The sequence below is a fragment of the Sarcophilus harrisii genome, chromosome 3 (genome assembly GCF_902635505.1).
Source record: "Sarcophilus harrisii chromosome 3, mSarHar1.11, whole genome shotgun sequence".
Lineage (NCBI taxonomy): Eukaryota > Metazoa > Chordata > Mammalia > Dasyuromorphia > Dasyuridae > Sarcophilus > Sarcophilus harrisii.
The window spans coordinates 576188355-576212470 of NC_045428.1; the positions used below are offsets into that span (position 1 = coordinate 576188355).

General features: G+C 35.5%; 1 protein-coding gene across 1 annotated transcript in view; it reads right to left on the reverse strand.

Annotated features, from left to right (window-relative positions):
• Nucleotides 1-329: 329 nt before the first annotated feature.
• The window catches only part of PARK7 (Parkinsonism associated deglycase), a 29182-nt gene continuing 5395 nt past the window's right edge, over nt 330-24116 (reverse strand). Inside the window, exons 2-7 of the mRNA XM_031962935.1 lie at nt 22245-22446; nt 21135-21236; nt 19208-19267; nt 18866-18935; nt 5248-5334; nt 330-817 (exon numbers count right to left, since the gene is read on the reverse strand). Of these exons, the coding sequence (XP_031818795.1) occupies nt 663-817; nt 5248-5334; nt 18866-18935; nt 19208-19267; nt 21135-21236; nt 22245-22334 (564 nt within the window). The 5' untranslated portion in view covers nt 22335-22446 and the 3' untranslated portion in view covers nt 330-662. The remainder of the gene's footprint in view (nt 818-5247; nt 5335-18865; nt 18936-19207; nt 19268-21134; nt 21237-22244; nt 22447-24116) is intronic.

The following is a 24116-nucleotide window of genomic DNA, read 5'->3' on the forward strand; positions in this document are numbered from 1 at the left end:
GAGAATAGTGTCTGAGAGTGTTCAGATTCAAGGTAAGTAATGGACAAATACAATTTTTTTGACAAAAATGTACTAAGCTGCACATCTTCTACAATATGAGGTATTTTTATATGTAACTTTTCCCAGTCAGTGAATGAAAAATGAATCAAAACTTCTTTGTTTTATAATAGAATATTTCAATATTTAAGCCATCTAAACTTATGCTTTACTCTCATCAGGCAAAAGTTTGCTAGTAAATTTTTTCAAAAGCTCTATTTGAATCCTACAAAAGTGAAAGGCAAGCTGTTATAAACAGGCTCTATAATTCACAAAAATGAAGCAACAACAACTAATTATTTACCAAATGTATTTTATTTGGCCAACAAAGTTCAGAAACGTGAATAGGAAAGCATGAAACTGAGCCACAAGTGCATGCAGCTATCTTCAGTCTCTCAGTCGATTGCCATTGCAGTCACATTATCGAGCAGGCAGTTTTCTAAGTTTTCCTTTAGTTTGAACATAGATTAATGAATAGCAATTGCTACATACATATAATCCTTGAGAACAATTACATTTCAAATGATCTCCTGTTAAGTTGCTTCTCATGCTCCCAAAAAATTAAATGTTAGTGATTTCTAAGGAATTTTTAAGCTTACTAATCAAGAAAGCTTTTCTCACTAATTTTAAAGAATAAGAGGAGCCTTCACTTGATCTGCTACTTCTTTTCCCATCAGTTCTGCAATAATTGCAAGCCCAAACTCAAAGCTGGTTCCAGGACCACGGCTTGTAAGAATGATGCCATCCTTTTCCACACGATTCTCTGTGTAGGTATAATGATCTTTAAATGAAAATAAAGACAGGACACAAGGTGGTAAGTTGAGTCATTCAGAATGCCACAGCTAACAGTGAGCGCCAGCCAACTCTATTCATTGTTTTAGTAGAGATAATTTCTTATAATATTGCAACAAAAAACCAAATGTCAGCCAAGACCATTTACTTAGCCACCTACAAGCCTACAGAAGACTACATAATGTGGGAAGAGAGTGAAGAAATAGAAGATACAGATTAGGGAGGAGGGAAAAGACATAGAATACTTGGTAAGAAACATAACCAACGATTGGCTCCCAAACCACTCCTGAACATTAATAAGGAAATGAAGTCTACGTGGAAATTATCATCCTCAAACTGCCAGTTAAAGCCAGTGACTATAGATTGAGGCCTCCTAGGAGAGTGACTGGCCAAAGGATAGATAATAAAACTAAATCTAAATCTTGCACCTAAGGAGCATACACTCTACTGGAGAGTCAACCAGGATAACGAGATAAATAATAAAGTAATTTGAGGAAGGGAAGAACAGCAATAAATATTATATGTGTAGGAACTATCTGAGCTGATCCTTAAAGGACTATAATAGTTCTAAAAAGAGGAGACAAGGAAAAAGATGTCACAGGGGAGAAAACCGTTTGGAGGCAAGATACAGAATGTTGATTTGGGTTTCGCTTTGGCTGAAACTTATGTGCGTGAATACAAATATATGAAATTGGACTGGAAAGTCTGAGGCTAAACTCGAGCTTTCAAGGCCAAACTGAAAAGTTCTATTTTATTTTGAAGGCAGTAGGGTCTTACATGGTTTTGAACAGGGAAGGGATCTGGCCTGTGACTTAGAAAGATTCTGGCAGAGAGCAAGATGGGCAGGAAGAGGCGGGAAGCAGGAACTAACAGAGCTGGTGCCCTTTTGGCGCATTTCTCACCTCAGCAGATAAGGGCTCATTCTATTCTTTGCCTGGAATGCCCTCTGCCACCCCCTCCCTGAAGCTTGCCCTGGTTCCCACTTGCAGGAGGTGACTTCTTCCTGCTCTGACTTAAGGCCACCCTCCGCACAGTTTCCTGCCTCTCTTACCGCTGGCTGGGCACTTGTCTTCTCTCCCTTACAGATCTGCAAGAGCCACAAAGTCAGAGATTGCTTACTTGGACTCGTCACAGGGCCTACCATTACTGCCTTGCCCAGAAACGCACAAATAACATTGTCCAATGTGTGTTTAATTTCTGCTTCAAAATGACATGACTTTTACATATCATAAAAATTATGATCAGTCTTTCCCACCACTGGTAAAATCTACTGGGTGAGATCAAATTTTAATCCACAAACCCGATTCCAAGATAGGACCAACCTGCCTCCCAAATGGTTCTACAAACTCTCTGAAGTATTTGTCACAGGAGACACTGGGCAAGGGAGTATAATAACTACAAATCTCAAGGAATTTCAGTAAGCCCTTTTTCTCAAAACAAGCATTTTGGAAAACCTCAAATACTGCAAGCCTGAAACTGAGTTGTGACCACATGGGGAATCGTACCTGAATGTAGGATCATGAAATTATGATTTCTTATCAGCGAATGTTTGATTTATATACTTATTTCATATATCTAAATACCTGTGGTTGCATAAAATTTTCCCGGGTGAAAAGGGGTCACGAGTAGAAAAAGTTTAAGAAGGCCTGGACTAGAGTACAGGTGTCTTTGGTGCTGCTTATTCTTTTGAACTCTCCCTGATTAGTGCATCTTTGGAAAGGCAGAGCATGAGCTCCAGAAACAGTGCGTGCCGACAGGCAGCTGGGCCCAGGGCTGAGCCAGCAGACACCAGCTCTTGGGAAGCTCACCGCCAACAACACCAGACCCACCATTCTGCAGAAACAGGCCATACCCAGGTGGGATGGAGGTGGTCTCTGAAGTCCGGCACTAAGTCTGGGACAGGCTCCTTGCAGAGGAGGCCTGAGCTGGCCTTGAAGGAAGCCGAGGAGGAGGGTGAGCATCCAAGTCCAGGGACAGCCAAGGAGGAAAGTGAGTATCCAGGCCCCGGGTAGGAGACAGGAGACCAGTGTCACTGGGGAGGGGGAGGGGAGGAGGAGACTGGAAAGGCAGGAAGGGGCCAGGACTTTAAAAGGCAAACAAAGGATTTTACATCTGATCCTGGAGGCCACAGGAGTTAAATAACTTTATGTAAATTAAATAAGGGTGATGATGGGCCACCCTCTCATACATTTGTATAGGACTAAAGTTATACATTTATGTGTTAAAGAGCTTTATGTTCCTCTTATGTTTAAAGAGTTCTCATGTCCCTCAACTTGGTCAAAACAGAATTACAACTCTAAGCAAAAGTTATTTTTCACTATCTTAACACGAAAGTACTCATTAAAATAATAAAGTTCAAAAATTCCAGAGCAATTCAGAATACTTTAAAAACTCTCTCTTGGAGAGAGAAAAAACCAACAAAGTATTTAAAAATTAAAATTGTATTAATAATTTTTCAATTTCATCAGTGACATTTTTTTTTTTTTTTAGCAACATAGAAAAACAATGAGTTTGATAAAGAATTCTAGAAATCTTCTCTTGAGCTGTGAGAGTCTGCTCTATAACTCAGAAACTCTGGTAGCCAAAGCAGGCAAAAGAAGCCACTTTTTACTAACAATTTAGCAGTGATTATACTAACTACTGAAGTCTTAAAAAAAACCCTCAGCACTAAACAATCAAGCTCTAAGTGCTCATTTTTCTCTTAACTTTCCATATTTTCTCAGACATTAAATGTTTTAAGACTAATTTGGCATGCATGTGATTAGCAATGTTAGGGATAAATTAACTGCATACTAAATTCTATTTCCCTAGACTCAACAGTAGGTAATAGAAAATTTGATTTTTAAAACGGAAACAAAAAAATTTTAAACTCTGGTTTTAAAATTAAAACCAAATTCCCTTTTAATTACTATCTGCTATTGAGTCTAGAGAAACAGAGTTTAGCATGTATTTGATTAATCCCTAATTTGACTAATCACATGTATGCCAAATTAGTTTGGATCATTATAAATTTGGGGCAAGCATGATACACCTTCCTCCACAAAGGTCCTCCTCTGATGCCTAAAGGTGTGGCCTGGAGGGAACCCTGGTTCTCAAAGGCTGTGCCAGAACAACCCAGGCTCAGGCAGGTTCTACCAGGCCCAGAGCACTTCAAGTATGGGCTGGTGATAAAGCCCAGGCCTGTAGCTTGAAGACCAGCCTCACTAAATCAGGAGAGAAAGCTCCATACCAGGTGGGTCACAGAGTGATCAAACTCTAAATCAAAGCAATTATCAGATATATAAATGAATTATAAACTGCATTGGGCAGGGGGCTCCCAGGCTAATAAAGGAACAAATCATTAAAGTCCTTCCTGACACCATTTCTATATTTTATACCCTGACATAATAATTTTCTAAGGAATCCAACCCTGCAACAGCTGTTGCAATTTTTATTAAGTCCTAATCCAAGGATCCTATCCCAAGTACATTAACAAAAGAATGCCACTGAGTACCATCCTTGACTCTCCCCCCTACCAATCTTCAGCGGTAGCAAATTTTTGGAACAGGATACAAAGAAAACAAAGTTTCATAATTCTTAAGCGTCTATGACTATTTTTCTTTTTTTTCTCAAAATATAAATAGTCTCAGTATTACTTTATACCATATGCAGTTTGTCTTTGTCTTTGTTTACTGTGATTAACCTTAAGATAAAAAATATTTTTAAAAAGAATGAAAACTCATTAAAATTAAAGATTAAACTCACAACTTTTTAACTATAAAAACTTTAAAATTCTCCCTTTAACAAATTATAAGTTGTAACAGAGAAGAAATTGATCTTGCAACCATGGTGAGCTGGGGGATAGGGAGAGTCGATTTTTAAGATACATTCTGATTTGATCACTACCTTCTTCTCTCTTAATAGTGAAGAATGTTTACAAAATAGGCTGAAGCCACAGGCATAAAATTCCACCCCAAGTCCCCTGAATTTCAAAGGACCCCACTAAAGAAGGTTGGTTTCTGAATGAGATCCATTTATACTGCAATTTAACTAATAATAAGGTGACCTTTTCTGAATTTTTTTGTTTGGGGTTCTCAAATTTTAAACCTGAATATTCAAGTAGCTGACATTCCAAGCCATCATTGCCCAACTATTTTTAGTCTACAACATAGCTGCAAAATTGTTAAAACAAACTACAGAAAAATGTCCTGTCATATTTCCACCCACATTTCAGCCACCTCCTCACCTTCCATTTTATAGAAACACTCCATCCCTTACCCACGTACCATACAGGCTTCAGATAAAAATTGACAAAGATAAAAGAAGAAAATTCAGCCATCTCTTAACAGGAAGAACTCCCAAAGATTACTCATTACTTAATATCCTAGTTGATATTTTTTAAGAAGGCTTTTGGGGCATCAAATCTACAATTGTACTTACTTCCATCCATCATCTTGTCTTTGGCCCCAGGGTGGGTTGTAACTTTGCTTCCAAAACTTATTTCATGAGCCAAGAGAGCTGTAGGTCCTATAAAACAAAGATGTTTTGAAAGATTTAACACAGATAATGAACAACCATTTCTGAAACTGCAATGGCAATACTTCAAAAAATCCAGGAGGCCTAGATCAAGAATTTGAACATAAAAAGTTTCAGTTCAAGAGAATGGCCAAGATGACAAAAGATGAAAATGGCCTTTGTCTATAGAAGGATAGATACACTAATGTACTGTCTGTTTGTAAAGTTGTGATTTGATCTAACCGTCCCAGAAAATAATTTAATTTGTAACCAATAATATCACCAAGTTGTACTGCCACATTTACACATACAAAAATATTTATAACAATATTTTTCTGTTGCCTTTTAACAGCTAGAAACAATGTAGGCATTTCATCATTTGGGAAATAGCTGAATGCAATATTTATTGCGTCATAAGAAATGACAAATATGATGAATTAAGAGAAACTGGAAGACATATGAACTGATACAAAGAAATGAGCAACAGTAAAAAGATAAAACTATTTACACAGTGACCACAATAATGAAAAGGAAAACAATTCTGAAAGACATCAGAACAACTCTGATCACAAGTGTCCAATTAAGACTTCAGAAGACTGATAAAGAACCTAATCCTTAGGGCAGACAGGTGAAGGACTAAAGGTGTAACATGAGACAAGGCCCACATGTGGATTTGCTTTAACTACTACATAAGTTACAATGGAGAGCTATTGGAAATAGGGGATGTTAATTAGTGAATAGTGATAGCAATGTCCCCCGAAAGAGAAAAGGGACATCAACAAAACTTTTTAAATATACAGAAGAAAAAAAGGTAAGAAATGGACACTAGGGAGGCAATTTTATTACTCCATGTTATACTTATAGACACTTAAAATTTTTTTTCAACTATTTGCAGTTCAGAATTTTGTAAACAATCCTTTTTTAGCCCTTTTAAAAATAATAGCTTTTTATTTTTCTAAATACATGCAAAGTTAGTTTTCAACATTCATCCCTGCAAAAACTTGTGTCCATGTTTTTCTTCCTCCCTCCTCTCCTAGACAGCAAGTAATCCAATATAGGTTAAACATGTGGAGCTCTTCTAAACATATTTCTAAATTTATCATGCTGCACAAGAAAAATCAGATCAAAAAGGGGGAAAAAATGAGAAAGAAAAAAAAAAAACAAGCAAGAAAACCACCACAACAAAAAAGGTGAAAATACTATGTTGTGATCCACATTCAGCACCCACAGTCAGCTCTTTGGATGCAGATGGCTCTCTCTATCACAAGTCTATTGGAAGTGGCCTGAATCACCTCAAACAATTCTTTTTTTTGTAAAAATGTGAATTATATTGTCCTAAGTTATTTTTAAAATTTAAAAGATTTTTAGGATGAGATGATAGGTTTTTAAAAGTAAATCAGTCAATAAAACTGATAAGCCAACATTTTTATTAATACCAATGTTACAATAACTAATATTTTATACAAACACACATATATAAACACTTCAAAGTTTGCAAAGCATTTTATCTATATATAATCTTACTTGGTCATCACAACAACCCTATGAAATAGGTGTCATTCTTATTCTCCTTTTAGAGATAAGGAAATCACAAGGCTCAAAGACCTGACCAGCAGTGTGTGGGGCATAGGACTCAAACTCAGATCTTCCCAACTTGCCTCCAAGTCCAGCCTTTACCACTACACCATTTAATAAATATATAATACATATAATGATTAAAGGATTGACAAAGCTTTTGACTTGAAGACAAATTTATTTTTTTTAGCTCTCTGTATGACAAAATGGAATAAATTTCATATGATGGGATTGACTTTAATGGATTCATTCTGTGTGGTCACCTTGTCTACTCACAAGGATTACTACCTATTCTTTTCTCATCCTCAGATCCCCCAGGGGCCCTCCCCAAAGGAATCATTAATGACTAGTGGCCTTCATCCAGAACTTGTAAATTTTCAAGGGTGCCAGAGTATAATAGGGCTAGTTGTTATCCATTCCTCAGGTTTGATATATGACTGAGTATATATTTTCTGAGTATATACTTTAAATTTTTTTAAGTTATGAATTTAAAACATCAAAGGAAGAGTAGATTATTTCCATATATAAAGCAGGACAAAAAAGTATGAAATCATAAAACTGCATTTCACACTTTTTTTAAAAGTACACATTATTTTCAAAACCATCCTATTTGCTTTTCCTTTTCAACTTCCTTCTGTTTTCTCATAGACAATTTAAAAATGTTTAAATGACTCTTTTTTGGGGAGAGGCATCTCTACTGCTAATAATCTACAATTTTTAAAAGAGACTCCCCCTCAAACACTCTTATAACAATTAAGTATAGTCAAGAAAAACTCATCCACATAGTGACTATGTCCAAAAATGTATGTTTCTTTCTGGAACTTGAGTCCCATCACCTCTTTATAGAAAGTTAAAAGTTCTCTTTACAATCTGGCTGCGATGACTTTCTTTTGTATCAGTTCATAGATTCTCTAACTATTTTAGGTAACAGTGAGATTTACTCCCCCATTCCTTTCTCCATGTTTGTAAAATCCTGATTAGGATCCCCTTTTCTCTCCTTTCTATGCTGGTGTATTCCTCTTATTTGCCTTCCTATAAAACCTTCAGAATAGAAGCCCCCAGGAACCTGTTTTTTTTTTTTTCCCCCTCCATACTTTGCAGATTTTAGAGTCTTAAAGAGATACTTCCTTCTTTTTTCTCATTAGAATGTTAGCACAACAAAATCATTTAACTTCTTCCAATTGCTCAAATAAATATACATTTCTCTGGACTTTGTGCATGTCAGCACTCCTGCTCAGTCAAATTCTGTTCGAATGCTTGAAAACCTTCCCTTTCTGGAGAACAAGGGAAGTAAGAGAACTGCTCAGCTTTGCAAGGAAAGTTATTCTTGATTATGTCTGTATCTTTTAGCTTTTGAAATTCCAAGACTTGTTCATTTTTTAGAAGCTTCTAGACTCTGTGCAATTTTGACTCTGGTACTTGATTCACTTTTTTCTGGATTTTAGCTCTGATCTTCCTGGGACTCTTTTTTTAGAGTTTTTTTCAGGAGGGCATCAGTGGATTCTTTGTGTTTTCACTTTGCTCTCTAATGGATCTGGTAAGTATTCTTTTATGGTTTCTTGAAATTTATGTTCAAATTTTTATCAGGATTATGATTTTCAGGGAGACAATGATTCTTAAATTAATTCTGACTTGTGTTCAAGATGAATTATTATTGATATAAAATATCTTAGGCTTATTCCATTTTAAATTTTGGTCCAATATTTTTTGTGGTCTCATTAAATTATTAACTATCTGGTCTAATGTTTCAGTGAATCCACTATTTGAGTAAAGGTAATTTTCTCTTATAAGTTACCTATTCTCCAGTTTCATTCTTCAAAAACTTTCACTTCTTAATCTCTTGCTTTATTTCTTCTAGGTATTCATGTAGTCCTTGGAAAATTCACTTGCCCCAAATCCTGAGTTGGCCTGCAGTTAAAGAATGGCTCCTTTTTTTTGAGTGATCTTATGATTTGCAATACAATTTCATGATGGTTAGTGTCTTCTTCAGCTTATTTATGTCTTCAACATTAATTCCTGATTTGAGGCTTTGCATCAGATTGAGTTTCTACCCCCCACTGTCTTTCAGTTGGAGAGGTGAGCCCTGCTTGGTATTGCCCTTGGGTTATTTGGGGTGCTCTGGAGATGTCCACCTTCATATTCATAGGGTGAGCCCCACTCTAGACCTTTGACATTCACAGCCCTGAGGGCCTCACAGCCCCTTCTTGGTACAAGCCATACTTGCACAGGTCACTGCCACACCTAGTACAGTGACACACTTCTGAACTTTTAAGGGTCCTGCTGGGTTTTACAACCACCCTGGGGTTCTCTTGGGGGAAGACTTCCACTTTTTTTTTTTTGGCTGCTTTTAGGCCAAACCCCTGCAGGGGACATGTCTCTGGTTGCCCTGGGTGAGGCCTGTTTGTCTGTGCTTGTACTGACTTTACCAACAGCTCCTTTTCACTATTGTCCAAGAGTTGCTGGTTCACTTTTTGCAAAGTTTTGTGAACAAGAAGTTTCTTCTTGCATTTCTTGATCATTATTTAGTCTGGTGTGAATTTCAGGGTTTTGCTAGATTAAGTATGGAGGAGATGGGCAAACTTCCTCCATTCAAACAGCCATCCCAGCCCTCTGGCACTCCTGAGGTTACATTTCCTTGATTATCGAATTCATGTTGCTTCTTGTGCCCACGTCACTGTTGGTAATATTTTGCAGCCTTCTGCTACTCTCTATGTATCACCATTACCCTTTGGGTCACTAAAAGGGTGAGTTTCTGTATTAGGGAGTAGCTTATGATCACAGAAAGCACTATCTTACTTCTTAAATGCAATCCAGCCTACTCTGGGCCAGATCATTGTCCAAAATTTACATGCTAGGTCAAAGAGTAAGTATTGAGGAACTACATGAAAGGCAGATCTAATTGCACATCATAATGTGGACAAAATGTAGTTTTATATCTACCTACGTGATTGTGCATAATCTGTTGGGCTGATCTCTTCTGAGTGACCTTGGTTTTCATAAAGGAGGCTCCCCCATACAATGTAATTCATAATCAGAAGCAGTAGAGAGATTTCTTCATCTAAAGGAAATTGATTCATATCGCCTGAGCAGGCCCTCCTCTTTGAGAGTTGTAAACACCTTTGAGAAACATGCATCTCCATTTAATTCCTTACTTAACACTCATAATAGGGATAGTGAACAGAATCATCTTGGTGGCTACATCTATAAAGGATCTTCTCCATGATCTTAATGTATGCATGGAAAAGACCTTGTTAAGACAAAGCAAGCCTTTAAATCTACATTTTGCTCCACTGTATTTTGGTTCTGAAATCTAAGTACAGCAAGACCTTATATTTTCTCTGTACCTTTAGTCAATTGTATAAACATAAAGATGTGATCTGCTGGTGAAAATAATTAGCAAAAATCTTGTTTTCCTTACATATTTCAAGTAAAAAATATCTGACATACACATAAAGCAACTATTTTTAGAAAGATTTTACAGCAAGAGAAAAGTAGGATCCATAGGTCAGTAGTTGATAATGCTGAAACTCAACAGTAAATTGATACTTTTGTGCCATTATTTATAGCAAAGGAAAAAGTAAAGACGTTCTACAGATACTGAATAAAAATTTATAGCTACATGGCTTCAAAACTTAGTGACTTCACTGTAAAAATGGACACAGCAAAAAAAGAAAAAAAAAAAAAAGAAAGAAAGAAAAAGAAAAACATATAGGAAAAAATGGTTCAGAGACCACTAAAGAGCCTCATGTCTGAATATTCAGCATAGCAAATGCTGAACAGTACCACATACAAAGACTACATCTCAATAGGAAACCAATGATTACTGATGAGGATGCAATTTCAGAATCAGCAGTCTAGGTGCAATTAGACTGCATAGACCAGTTAGAACAAAGGTCAAAATCAATACCTAATTAGAAGAGTAAAGACAAGGTAATACTGTATACAATGACAGCAGATTCAACATGACCTTTTTAAACAAGCTATCGACTAAAAATTTGTGAATGAGGTAAAGGCAACGATTCTAATAAAAATTTCCTCTACAAGCTTACAAATAAGCAAAGGATCTGTGATTTCATCAGCCTAGTTCACTCCCTCCTTTCCATTCTCTTCTTGAAGAATGTATTCACTATATGTGTATGCGTGTGTGTGTGCATGCAAAGTTTGACGAATTTACAAGCCTTTGGTTCTTTCATTTTTAAATTATGAACGCCATTTTCCAACATATTTTCCATTAACCTCTGTTAATTCTTTCATAGGAAACTGAAGCAGCATTTAAGAGACTTGCTCAAAATCACACAGGGATAAAAGAGGTGGACTCCAACTTCAACTCATCAGGTGCCAAGCAGTTTTCTTTCTAAAATATTCCCTGGCTGGTTACTCTGCACAGTATACATATTTGTGGTGTGTGTGTGTGTGTGTGTGTGTGTGTGTGTGTTTTAACAGATTTCAGAGGTTATAAGTTTTACAGATGCTAATTTCTTTGATTTGCTTTCTGTTAAATTTTGCTAATCTGGGGCCTTTTCTCTTCTTCCTTTCTTAGTTTGTCATTCTTCTGATAAGATTTTTTCAAGAGTCCAGGCAAACATTTTTATCAACTTCTTTTAGGTGCATTCCATCTCTGGCTAAGAGCCGGCCATTCCTATATTTTAAGCCGTGATCCACAAATGTTGATCCCATTTTCAGACATCATCTTCATTACCAGCTGTTCATTTCCCAAATCCACCTCTCTTCTGAATCCCTTGCCCACAATTGGTTGCAGTGACAAAAATACCATCTGTCCCTTCACAGCTTTCAGTTTCTCACCCAAGAACCTTCCACAGTTTCTCTTTATATGTCACTCTTGGTACATGTCCTCTCCTAAATTCTGCTTTACCGATCTATCCAACTGAAAATAGCCTCTCTTACCATTTAATGCATCACTAAGCCTATTCCTTGCTCTTACCACACCACAGATTCACTTCCTTTACTGATCACTTATTTCTGGAATACCTCTTACATAATCTTCTTGCACACAAGTCATTGTTCTTAATAGATCGCAGCTCATTCACACCTACCATATGTCTCCCCATTCCCCTTTATGTCAACTGCAATTGAGATTCTTCAGAGTTCAGAGGGGTGTTTCATTAGTCATCAAATAATTGAGAATCTTGGCATTTAAAAAGTGAGCCTTTGGTTCAGAGATCAGCTTAGGATTACTCTAGGACCTAGCAACTTCCCAGATGCAATTCAGCTTCTTTGCTTCCAATTCTGGGCCCAACTCATTGGCTATGTATAGTGTCTTTCTGAGATCAGTATTAATTCAATGCTGCCTTGTCTGGCATTTTTCAACCATGTGAGTTTCCTTTATAGATTTTAAAGGTGAACTCTTGAGTGATGATCAAATTCAATAAAGCTCTGTAGTGCTCTGGGACTTAATGTAATCTGCACAATTAACACCTGCAAACATTTACATCTACAGGATCTTGCAATTTGTATGAAACCCATTTTGAGTTGATCTCTATTTTCAATTACCACATTTATATATTAGGAAGTTTGAAAGAGGAACCATACTACCAATATGACTACCTTTAAAATTAACGAAATTAAATGGCTTGTATAGAAGACATGAATATGAATTTTTTTAAGTCCTCTGAAACCAAGTTTAACTGGGTGAGGAGGACTAAAAATAATGCTCAGCATTTATAGAATACTTTAAGGTTCACAAAGCACTTTCCATGCACGATCTCATTTGATCACCCCAGCAATCCAAGCATACTTCAACTATTATCAACTTCATTTCTGAGGTGATGAAATGGATGCCCCAAAACTGGTCCATGGTCACAGTTATGAAGTGAGGGATTACAAAACCAAATCTCTTATGACTCCAAGTCCAATTCTGATCATCTTCACCATCATCACTAGCATTTATATAGTACTTTAAGGTCTCCAAAGTACTACAAATATTATTTCATTTTATCTTTACAATCATGGAAATCAACTATTCCCATTTTATAAATAGAGAAACTGAGGCAGCCAGTGGTTAAGTGACTTATACCATCTCATAGGAGACTGGACATTAAACCTAGAAAAGAGAAGATTTTGGGGAGAGAAGACAAAACAACCATCACAGGACACTTTTAAGAGTTGTCATATGAAAGGCTAATAATTGTTTTCCATGGCCTCAGAAAGTACAGCTAGAGAGGGCAGCTGGTTGATGTAGCAAATAAGAGCGCCAGCCCTGAAGTCAGAGGACCCAAGTTCAAATCTGGCCTCAGACACTTAACACTTCCTGGCTGTGTGACTCTGGGCAAGTCACTTAATCCCCAACTGCCTCAGCAAAAAAAAAAAGTACAGCTAGAACCAACAGACATAAGTTAGGGAGGCGGATTTCAGGCCAAAATAAGGAAAAACCTCCTCCAAATGTAGGGTAATAACTTGGAAGACAGTGAGTCCCCAATCACTGGAGGAGTTCAGATGTTGGATAAGCATCTGTATCAGAGATACTATTTAAGTGTTTCATGTTTCAGTAATGAATTGGCTTTTTGGGTCTCCAACGTGCTTTCCAATTCTAGGATTCAATAAGCATCTCTTAGAAAGGCCATTTAGAATTCAATTTTTTTTGTCACTGACATAAAGAATTGGGTTTGGTATTTTCTACTTAAGGCACTTTATAGAAGGGCAGAATAGTAGAATTCCGTTTTTTCTCTAGCTACTTAAAAATATACTCTGATATTTTTTCATGTCCATATAATGCCTGGAATCCCCCAAAAGTACACTGACATAGCAGTTCTCCGTCTCAAGCAATCTAAGTTCCTAAGATACACCTCTGTCCTCATTCCATTTATATTCAGTGTAACTAAGAAGAGATATCCATAAAGTTATTCTTTAGAATTATAGCAAGGAGACACTGGGCTTGGATCTGGTTTTCGAATCCCAACTTAAACTATTATTAATACCTGTGATTTGATGGGACAGTCATCTCATGTCTAAGAGCTTCAGCATTCTCACCTTTACAATGAAGAAATGGTTGTTGCAAGAAAGTGCTTTCCAAACATTAAAATATCATAAAAATGTGAATTACTGTGATGAACTGTCTTTCATGTCTCAATTTAATTCCCAAGAAAAGAATATTTACACAATACCTCTACAAGTTACATGAAAGCCAACTGATTGTCAGATTTAGAAGACCCAAACAAATGCTTAAGTAGTTAAATTCTCTGCAAGAATTGGCCCTAATTTATAATTATTACACACAATACACTCTTCAAAGATTAAAAAAAAAACTATTCACTTATCAACTGCCTCTTATTTTTAAAAATGAGGGTGAAAGGATCAGGAGCAGAATTTATTATGTAAAAAAGCAGTAAAAGTAATCATGATTTCAGACAAAGTTAAGCTAAAATAGATTTAAACAAAAGAGAAAAATAGGGAAACTCCACTATATGTCAAGTTATATTAATCAATATTGTTTAAGACTATTTAAAATAACCTAGACAATGTAAGGTTGGAATATTTCTGTGGTATAAGAAATGATGAATTAGGGGATTTAGAAAACTATGGAAAAACTTGCACTTATGAAGGAAGAGGTTATCCACCTTCAAAGACAGAAAGGACAAATAAGCATAATATGATCTTACATAGATGCGTATAAATATGTATGTACGTACATATGTGTGTGTATGGGTATATATATTGATATCCATCTATCCACACTTAATTTTAGCCTCCTTGAGGGAGTAAGGGGAGGAAAGGGCAGAGAACAAAAGAAAATCTATAAGTAAGCAAAGAAAAGATGGACAAGTTCCAATGGTCTTGGGATGAAGACAGCCATCTGCACCCAGACAGAGGACTGTGGAGACTGAATGTGGATCACAACATAGAATTTTCACTTTTTTTTATTGTTGTTTGCTTGCATTTTATTTTCTCATTTTTTTCTTTTTTGATTTGATTTTTCTTGTGCAGCACGATAAATGTAGAAATATGTATAGAAGAATTGCACAAATTTAACATATTGGATTACTTGCTGTTTAGAGAAGAAAATGAGAAAAAATTTTGGAACACAGGGTTTAGCAAGAGTGAATGCTGAAAATTATCTATGCATATGTTTTAAATGAGATTTAATAAAAAAAATTTAGGTGAAAAAAAGATGGATAGTTCTGAGCATAATGTGTGGTTTTAATTATACAAGTTTCTCAAAATGGAAATTTATTGCTTTATATTTTGAATCCTCTCATGTTCTACTGTGTGAACACAGCAATGGTTTTTTTCCTTTGTCTACTTTGTATTTGTCTTAAATAAATAATAAATAATTTTTTAAAAAGGTATGACAGTGTTAGACTGGATAATTTTTAGAATTCCTTCTTATTTTAATCAGCTATGACCATATGACTAGGATGGGAAAGGGTTTTTACTTTTGGGGTTGGTAGTAAATTTATTCCAAGTTCTTTTTATTAAATTTGTTGTAAAACTTAAATATATTTTTTGTTCCATTTAGCTATAACACATGCAAATACCTAAAAAAAAAAAAAATCAAGCGTTCTGCAACAAGGTCATAACTTAAGTCCAACATGCCTGAAAAAAAAACACACCATTTTACCTAATTTTGTATCTTACCCAGCCAACCTCTAGCAGTGTCCTAGACATGGCAGGCACTTAGTAAATGCCTGCTGAATTGAATGAATAAAAGGGAAAGGAAAGAGATCAGTTTGTGCTTTTTGCAAACATAACCAGAGCCACAGAATACTAGTGGTACTGAATGAAGAGCACGGGGAACAAAAGGGACCATAACACAAATCCACAGCGCCACCTCGTGGTGATTCTCACAAAGTCATCCCCCCACCCCCAAATACAGCCTGTGGGCTACACCTCTTCCTCTGGACCACAGTGGCTCTGGGTCACCATTCCCCGACTGCTCTCCTGAACCTGAAGCCCTGGTCCAGTCTGCCTCCTGTTGCTTCTTCCTCAGTATCTGCTTCTGAAGTCCTCTCCCCTAAGGGAGCCTGAGGTCACCCACTCTTCAATCTCTCTTGCTCCCTCACCTTCCCAACTACATATATGGCTGCCTTTTGACAACTTCTGTTTATTTAATACTTCTACTGAAAGTGAGTTTTCACACTCATGACTTGCCTTAGCATCTAAATGAAAATCTCCTTAAAGGAAATAGAACAATTCAACAAACTTCACAATACTTATGCACATTGGACACCTTCTCAATAAAGAGCATTCAATAAAATGTCTGAATGCTGGAGATATTTGCAAATATAGGATAAAGTTAAAATTAATGTTTTTGTGTGACAAAACCACTAGTTGATATCAGTAAATCATGGGATTTAATCGCATACAATATGGATAAAAAAGTAGAAATTTCAAGTGGAGGAATCATAGTTAATATTCAGGCAACAAAAGTGTATTTTTAAGTGATTCTGAACAATGGAAAGCATTTCTGAGATTCAAAAATGCCACAAAACGCCTTATAAAGTCTAAGGATCCAAGATTAGGAAAACTGTACATATTCCACAATTCTGCTCTATACTAACCATCTCTTTGAGTGTTTCCTAATTCTCAAAGTGCTGTCTGTTAAAGTCTTTGTGTAGAGGTACTATTTGTTGTTGTTGTTGTTGTTGTTTTAGGAGCTTATCGTCCACAACTGGTTGAATGGCTGTACTCAAAAAAAGTCATTAATGGAGTGATTTTAGTAAGGAAGTGATCATTGGAAGTTCCCAGAGATCAAGATCTGCCCTAATCCTTGTGTTAACATTTTAATGAGTAATCAGAATAAAGTTACATAAACATGCTTTGACAAATCATACAAAATTGTTGGCTGACAGATTTGAGACCAAAAAAAGAATCCAATATATTATAATGTCAGGCCAAATAACCTATAAAATAAAATTTAATGAGAGATTAATATAAAATCTTAAAACTCAGGGTCAAATACCCAACTTCACATGTATGTGAGAGAACCAAATTATGTTGAGACAGAAGTTTATCCAAAAGGCCTGTGAGTTTTAGTTGAATACAAGCTCAAAATGCATCAATAATACAACAGAGGAGCCAGAATGCTAAATCAATCTTGGCTGCCTAAAAGGAGATAGGAGTTTCCAGAGTAAAGGAAACAGTAGTCCCTCCAGCCCTGTCTAGCTCACACCACATTGGATGTGTCATGCTCAGTTTGGGGCCCACATTTTAGAAAGGACAATTCTTAACGTGTAGGAAGATGTCAAAGAAGGGGCAAGTGGGATGGTGAAGTGCTTTAATCAAGACCAACAAGTGAGAATCAAGATATTCATCACCCAGCCCATGTTTTCTACAATTCTGCTCATTCTAGTCTGAATACGTTCTTGGTGACAGTGTTCTAGTTTTATTCTTTTTTTACTTAAAAACTGGGTTATCTGCCCTTCCCCAATGCCATGGCCTCTCTCCTGTTCTCCTTAATCTTGTAAAGTTCACTGACAGTTAACAAAGACATCAGCCATCTCTTTTGATAATCCAAGGTCTGTTGACCTGCACTTATCATGGACAGCCAAGGACTTTCTTACCATTTATCTCTTTGCTTACTGTAGAAAAATCCCTATTAGCTGTATTAATTCTGTCCTCTGCAGTAAGTCCACCTCATAAATTTGTGTTTATATACAAATGATCAAAAAAACCAGATAACAGGCAAAGTGAACTAAAACTCTTAGTGCACCGCTTTGGTACCAGTGAGATTTGGATTTTATCCTTTATAATGTTCTGTGACTATTCTTCCTGTACTGAAGCTGCTATTCTTTGGAATCTAGTTTTGTAGACATTCTTAGGCACTTTTTCCAAATCAAAAAGAAAAGTTAAAATATTCAAAGAAAAGACCTCATGGCTATCTGTTGTCTCTTCTCACTGCAATGTACACTGATAGATAAGAAGCCAAAATTTTTCTCAGTTTCCACTATCGTGGATGGTAATGGTAATGACAGCTAATCTTCACTGATACTTCATCAAGTGTCTGGGCATTCTTTCTTTCATTTAATCTCCACAACTCTGTAAGGCTGGAACTATAGTTACTGTCCCCATGTTCAGAGGAGAAAATGGAGGTTCAGAAAGATGAAGCTCCTCGTCCAAAATTATAAATATCAAAAGCAGAATTAGAAACCAGCTCTCGAAGTCTGGTATACTGTGTGGTTAGGTATTGACAATGAATTGTTTTCAATATCATTTTCATTTTTATATATATAGAAAACAGCAGCTCCAAGCAATCAGAAAAATTCCAATGAGAAGTCACTAAAATTAGAAAGATTACAACTTAACTCATGAACTAAAAGTCACATACAGGGCAACTAATGAGTTTACTGTGGGACAGATTTCATGCTGTGTGACAACTGAATCTTTTGGCAAAGAGTTTATTTGCTGGGGCAAGTGTTTTAATTAACACTACAGTGCTATTTTGTGTTTAACAAAATATTTGAAATTTTCAATTTCAAAGAACCTATGCTAAGGATGTAGGGGAAAAAATGATAAAGGGAGTAGGAGAAGGACCCTCTAGAATCAGGAAACAATTTAAGAAACAGCAAAAAAACAACTTCCAAATCTATTTATCCTTGATCACAATCAATTAATAAACCAATACTTGGCACTATGCATACAAAAGTGAAACAGTTCCCATCCTCCAAAATATCTATCTATATACATACAAAATGAGTGTACAAAATATCTTATCAATATCAAAATATCTTATAAGTTACTTTATGATTTATAAAAGGGAATCTTTTAGAACATAGTTGTCAACTTGAAAGACTATTCCCAGAGCTTTTGGAGTATCAACATTCTAAAAGCTTAAGACTGTACTAGACCTGAGGCAGATAGGTGGCACAGTGAACAGAGTACCAGCCCTGAAGTCAGGAGAACCTGAGTTCAAATTTGGTCTTAGATACTTAATAATTCCTAGCTGTATGACCTTGGGCAAGTCACTTGACTCCAATTGCCTCAGCAAAAAAAGAAGAAGAAGAATATACTAGACCTGCACAAATGGCAGCAATAAGGCCTTTTCTTTTCTCTTGTTCTTTCAGCAGTGTCTTCACTTGTGGACTCTACAAAAAGAAAAGTAACATTATAAAGTAGTCATTAATCCATGAATCAATCTTCTCTGGTTTATAATTCTGCTTTTGATATGAAATGGAAATAAAACCTAAAACAACTAAGATTTAGAAATATTGTAGAAAAATAGTTACTTTGAAGACATAGCAAACTTAAAACTCTATATTATTAGTTTCACACTTGACATATCAGTTCCCCTCAAAGATTTTAATGACACTAGAAATATGAACTATAAACATTCCTAAATAATTCCTTTAGATTTTACCTCTCTCAAATTCTGTGCACCCAGATTACCTCCTGGCAGGACTATCACATCATATGGTGCCTAAAAGATTCAAAAACAACAAAAAAAAGGGTTATTAAAGAGAAACATTCTAATGACATTTTCTATTCTAAACTAATTATAAAGAATATTCAGAAAAATAAAGAATCCGAGAGAAAAGTGATCAAAAAGCATGTCCTAAATGACTTCAAAAGCGGAAGTTTTCAAAAAATATTAGCTAACATTTACAAAGTGCTTTAAGGTTTATCAAATGTTCTTCACATGTTATTTTATTTGCTCCTCATAACCACGTTGAGAAGTAAGGGGTATTAATAGATTCATTTTACTTATGAGGAAACCAAGGCAGACAAAAGTAAAGTGAGTTGCTCAGTGTCACATAGCTGCTTGGTTGTCCTTCGTTTTTGAAGAGGACCAAAATGACATCACTATATTAGAGTCGAGCTAGAGTATGGCTGATCAGGCCAATACGAGCTCAGAATGCTCTGCCACAGGTCAGACACAAATAGTTCTATGAACATTTGGGGTGGCTTCTCTAATTGCACCTCTTGCATTTCTCCTGGCTTACATAAAGTGTAATAAGTCGGATTCAAATTGCTAATTTGCTACTACTTAGCACTCTGCTAAAACTAAACAAGAGAGAAATTTGGCCAATAGCACTTGTGAATGTTTCTTTTTAATCCTATAAGAAAGTGAAATGATAAACTCCACTTAACAAAGTTTTGAGAATACAACAGTGAATATTGTGATGTACTGAGATACAGCACTATTTTTATGATCCTAATTTTTCTGCATTAAAAACAACTAATAAAGAAAAATAACATTAGAAATATGTATTCTTTTTCTTTGTCACAAGAAGACATGTGCTCACTAGAAGTCACACATGTTTTGGGTACTAAAACATGAGTCAAATGTTCTGATCATCCAAGTATCACAGCAGAAAAAAAATTGAGACAAAGAAATCATAACTGACTTTTTCTTCTTGCTTTAAGTATTCATTTTAAAAAACATCAACAAGTTTCATAACGGATTATCAACATACAAATTCCCTACAACCTACCATTAACATGTTTTTAGAAGGAAAAAGATTTGTGTTCTCTCAAAATTTTAAAAATCCATTGAATAAATAATATTCTCAACTAGAGTCATATCCCTAAATGTAAGGCACCAAAATTCCCTGTGTGCAGGGATTCCCCCTTAGATTTCTTTTTATCTGATGACCAAAAAAGTAATCCTCCCCAATTCATTTTGATGATGACATCACTAGTCAAGTCAATGTAAAAAATCAGGAAACTTTTCTTATTTAAATTCTCATGACAAACCTGCCATTTAGGGGAGGGGGTGGGGGGGGGGGGAAGAGGTGAAAAATTGGAACAAGAGGTTTGGCAATTGTTAATGCTGTAAAGTTACCCATGTATATATCCTGTAAATAAAAGGCTATTAAAAAAAAAAAAAAATTCTCATGACAGCAATAGAATGAATTTATGTCAATCAATTTAATTCTCTTTCAATCAGAGGCTTGTCAAACATTCTACCTAAAGTAAACATGTAACTATTTCTGTTCCTTTGAAAACAGAATACAGGATTATGAGAACAAGAAATGTTCAGAAGATCAAGTGCTAATCCTTGTCACTCTGGCCCCTTTTTTGTTTTGGTAGTGAACAAGAAACAAGCAGAACAGCAGGCAAGATAACAAGATTACATTGTTGTATAGATATAGAAAAGACAAAAATGATCAAGTTTTGTGCCAATTACACACTGTAATAAACAAGATAACACATGATAATGATTTATAATATAAGGTAATAGAAAACTCTCTGTGAACAGTGAAGAAACCATGATTATATTTCTCAAATCAACTACTGAAGAAGAATGATCAGCTTTAAGGACTGTTTGATGAAAAAGGACAAACCTCCTTTGTTGCATCTTCTAGACTGGCATCGGGGCAAATGAGCACATCTCTACTACACTGTACTGGATCCTTTCCAGAAAGACCTGCAACGATGACTTTCATCTGAAAAACAAAAACAATTCCCAGACCTCTATTTAAGAAAATTGACAGTTTGTAGGACAAGTGCATTATGAATTGATAATGCAATATGGCAGCCTAAAAAACTAAGATCTCGGGCTACTTAGGCTTAGACTCATGTCTAGGAGATGGGAGGTGACTGACTCAAGTTTTCCTCTGTCCTATTTAGCTTACATTTAGAACACTTTTTTCAAATCCAGTTGTCACATTTAAAGGGCAAGGATCAACAGGACAGTGAAGGACTAGAAATTGTGCCATGTGAGGATCAGGTGAAAGAACCAGGGATGAAGAGAGGAAGTGGGGATAATAACCATCTTCAAGTATTTAAAGGAAGCACTAAACTTCTACATGGCTTTAGCGTACAGAACAAGAAAACAATGTAAGTTTTTGAAAAGGAAAATTTGGTCTTGTCCTAAAATAACTTCCTGACAAGATTCGAAGTAAGATCAACTAGCTGCAGAGATAGTGATGTCCCTCTCCTGGAGGACCTCTAGTCAGGGATGTTGTAGATGGGAGTCTTGAGCTGGACTCAATGGTCTCTGACAGAATCTTCTCAGAGCTGAAAGGGATTTTTTCAGATTCCCTTATTTTGTGATGTTTATATATGCTGCCAATAGATTTGCACAAAGAAGTTGTAGTAAATGTTTATTTCACTTTTTTGTCATAAGTTTGATCACTACATACTCAAGATTATCCGGTGAACTTCTCAATGGGAGTGACACTTCCTTTGGTGATATAGAGAGGAAAAGAGCCATCCATTCTTATCTGGGCAAATATCTGTGTTCCCTTTCACAGAAAAAGTCTACCTAACATTCTGTCCCCCAGCTCCAACAAGTATACCAAATGCATAATAACAAAAATGAATTGACTTTACATTTGACCATTATTTATACTAGCTGTGGAGATTTAAATTTCATAAAGCTCTAGTAAGTTTGGTCAAAAGACATAAAAGAAATCCATAAATACAACAACAGAAAGAGTGTGCATACTTACTCCAGCCCTCCTCATTAAATCAACAGGGATAACTGTTTCCATCTCCTCTGCTCCTTTTGCCAGAATGACTAATGCTTTTTTTGCAGCCATTTTTTAAATCTTATTTTTTTGGATAAACACAATTAATCCACTGAAACTTTTACTGCAACCAAGGAATGTACAAAATTGAAACTTGAGAAGCTTCTCAAAGCGCAAACACCTCCTAGGGAAAATACAAAGTTTAGGCAGGCAGACACTAGTAAACATCATTATCCATTAACATTTTTGAAAGTACATTCTTTTATACAGTATTGTATCGACTAATCAATCTATTACATATTTCTAAAGAAAGTCAGGTTTAGTGAATATATTCTCATGAATCATAATAGGAGAAACTCAGATTAGAAAAATTCAACTGAGTTTTAAATACATTTTTAAAAATTTAGTATCTAGACATTTTGTTGCAAGTGAAACTTACTACAACTAATAATATACATGTCTTTTTCACACATTATCTAGTGAGAAAAGGGTGGTTTTCTGCTTTAGCAAGAAGGAAAATCCTAATTCACAATATGACATGACTAAGCTTTATTAATGTAGGCAAAAATATAGTATTTATCTCTAAAGGTTTTAGAGGGGAATTTTTAGCATTAATCTTTGAATCTATTTTACCTTAGCAACAATATTTTAATACATCCATTTTTTTTTTTAGAGTAGAAAAAAGGATATTACCCTTATACCAAGCTTTAAGGTAAACTATATAATTAAAAGAAAATTTTTTTTTTACTTATAAGTCACTTCTAACCCAGTTCTTATCATATTCACTTGCATTCTTATTCTGATGGTTTAGTTTCTCAAACAAATATTTTTCAATCATAAGAACTACAATAACTTTTACACTATATATACTTCTAACAAAGCATAAGCTGCAATTATTCACTGAATTACCAAAGGCAAGAAACAGAAAACTTTATTTTTGAATTTAATTATCCCAACGATGGTAATGTTAAAAAGTTAACAGCATTCACAATTTGGTGGCATTAATTTTTTTTAACTTTTTGTTTATAAAATATCAGTCATGTTGTGTCTGATTAAGTAAGCAGTCTATTAAATATTCCTGAATTAGCATTCAAGAAAAATGCTAAAGGTCAACCTGAGTCCAAATTCAATTATTTTATGTAATGATTCAAAAAGGGCCATCTCCAATAAAAGAATCCAAACTTTCAAATGTCAAAATGAGCCCACTAACGCTCAATTTTCCCCAATGCTGTTCAGAAGCTCCTAGTGTCCCAGTCAGTGAAAAGATCTTGAATTCCCAACACTATTCCTACCCCCTCTTTGAGAAGATAGAATAATATGTAATTTTATCAACTAGCATTTCTTTTCACAAATTTATATTTGTCATATTCAGCATTAGTGAATCCTCTACATTTATTCAGAATATTCTATCTAAAAGTATAAGAGGAAATCTGAAGCAGCTTGAGGCAGCTTGTTACCTACCCTACCGCAGAAACAGAGAACTCATGCTAACTTGGAAATAATCTGGCACGTACCAGAATCACTATATCGGCTACTTTTTATCTGTTTGAAGACTTATGAGAATGATTTTATACTGAACTTGTTTCTTTTATGTTTAAATATGCCTCCTAAAAATTCTTTTTTAATGGTGTTAAATGAAGAACCAAATTATTTACAATGTCAGTAAAACTGAAGATCCCCTACTAGCAAAAATGGAATATTCCAATATGTCTTCCAAAGTCTCTGCTGTTTTTAACCCACTTTGGTCCAAAAAGGATTTAAAAGAAGAAACTCTCTCACATTATACCTATATTTAGTCTTAAAAATTCCAAGGACAAATTCAAATCCCTTCAGTCTTTTGACATACTCTTCTTC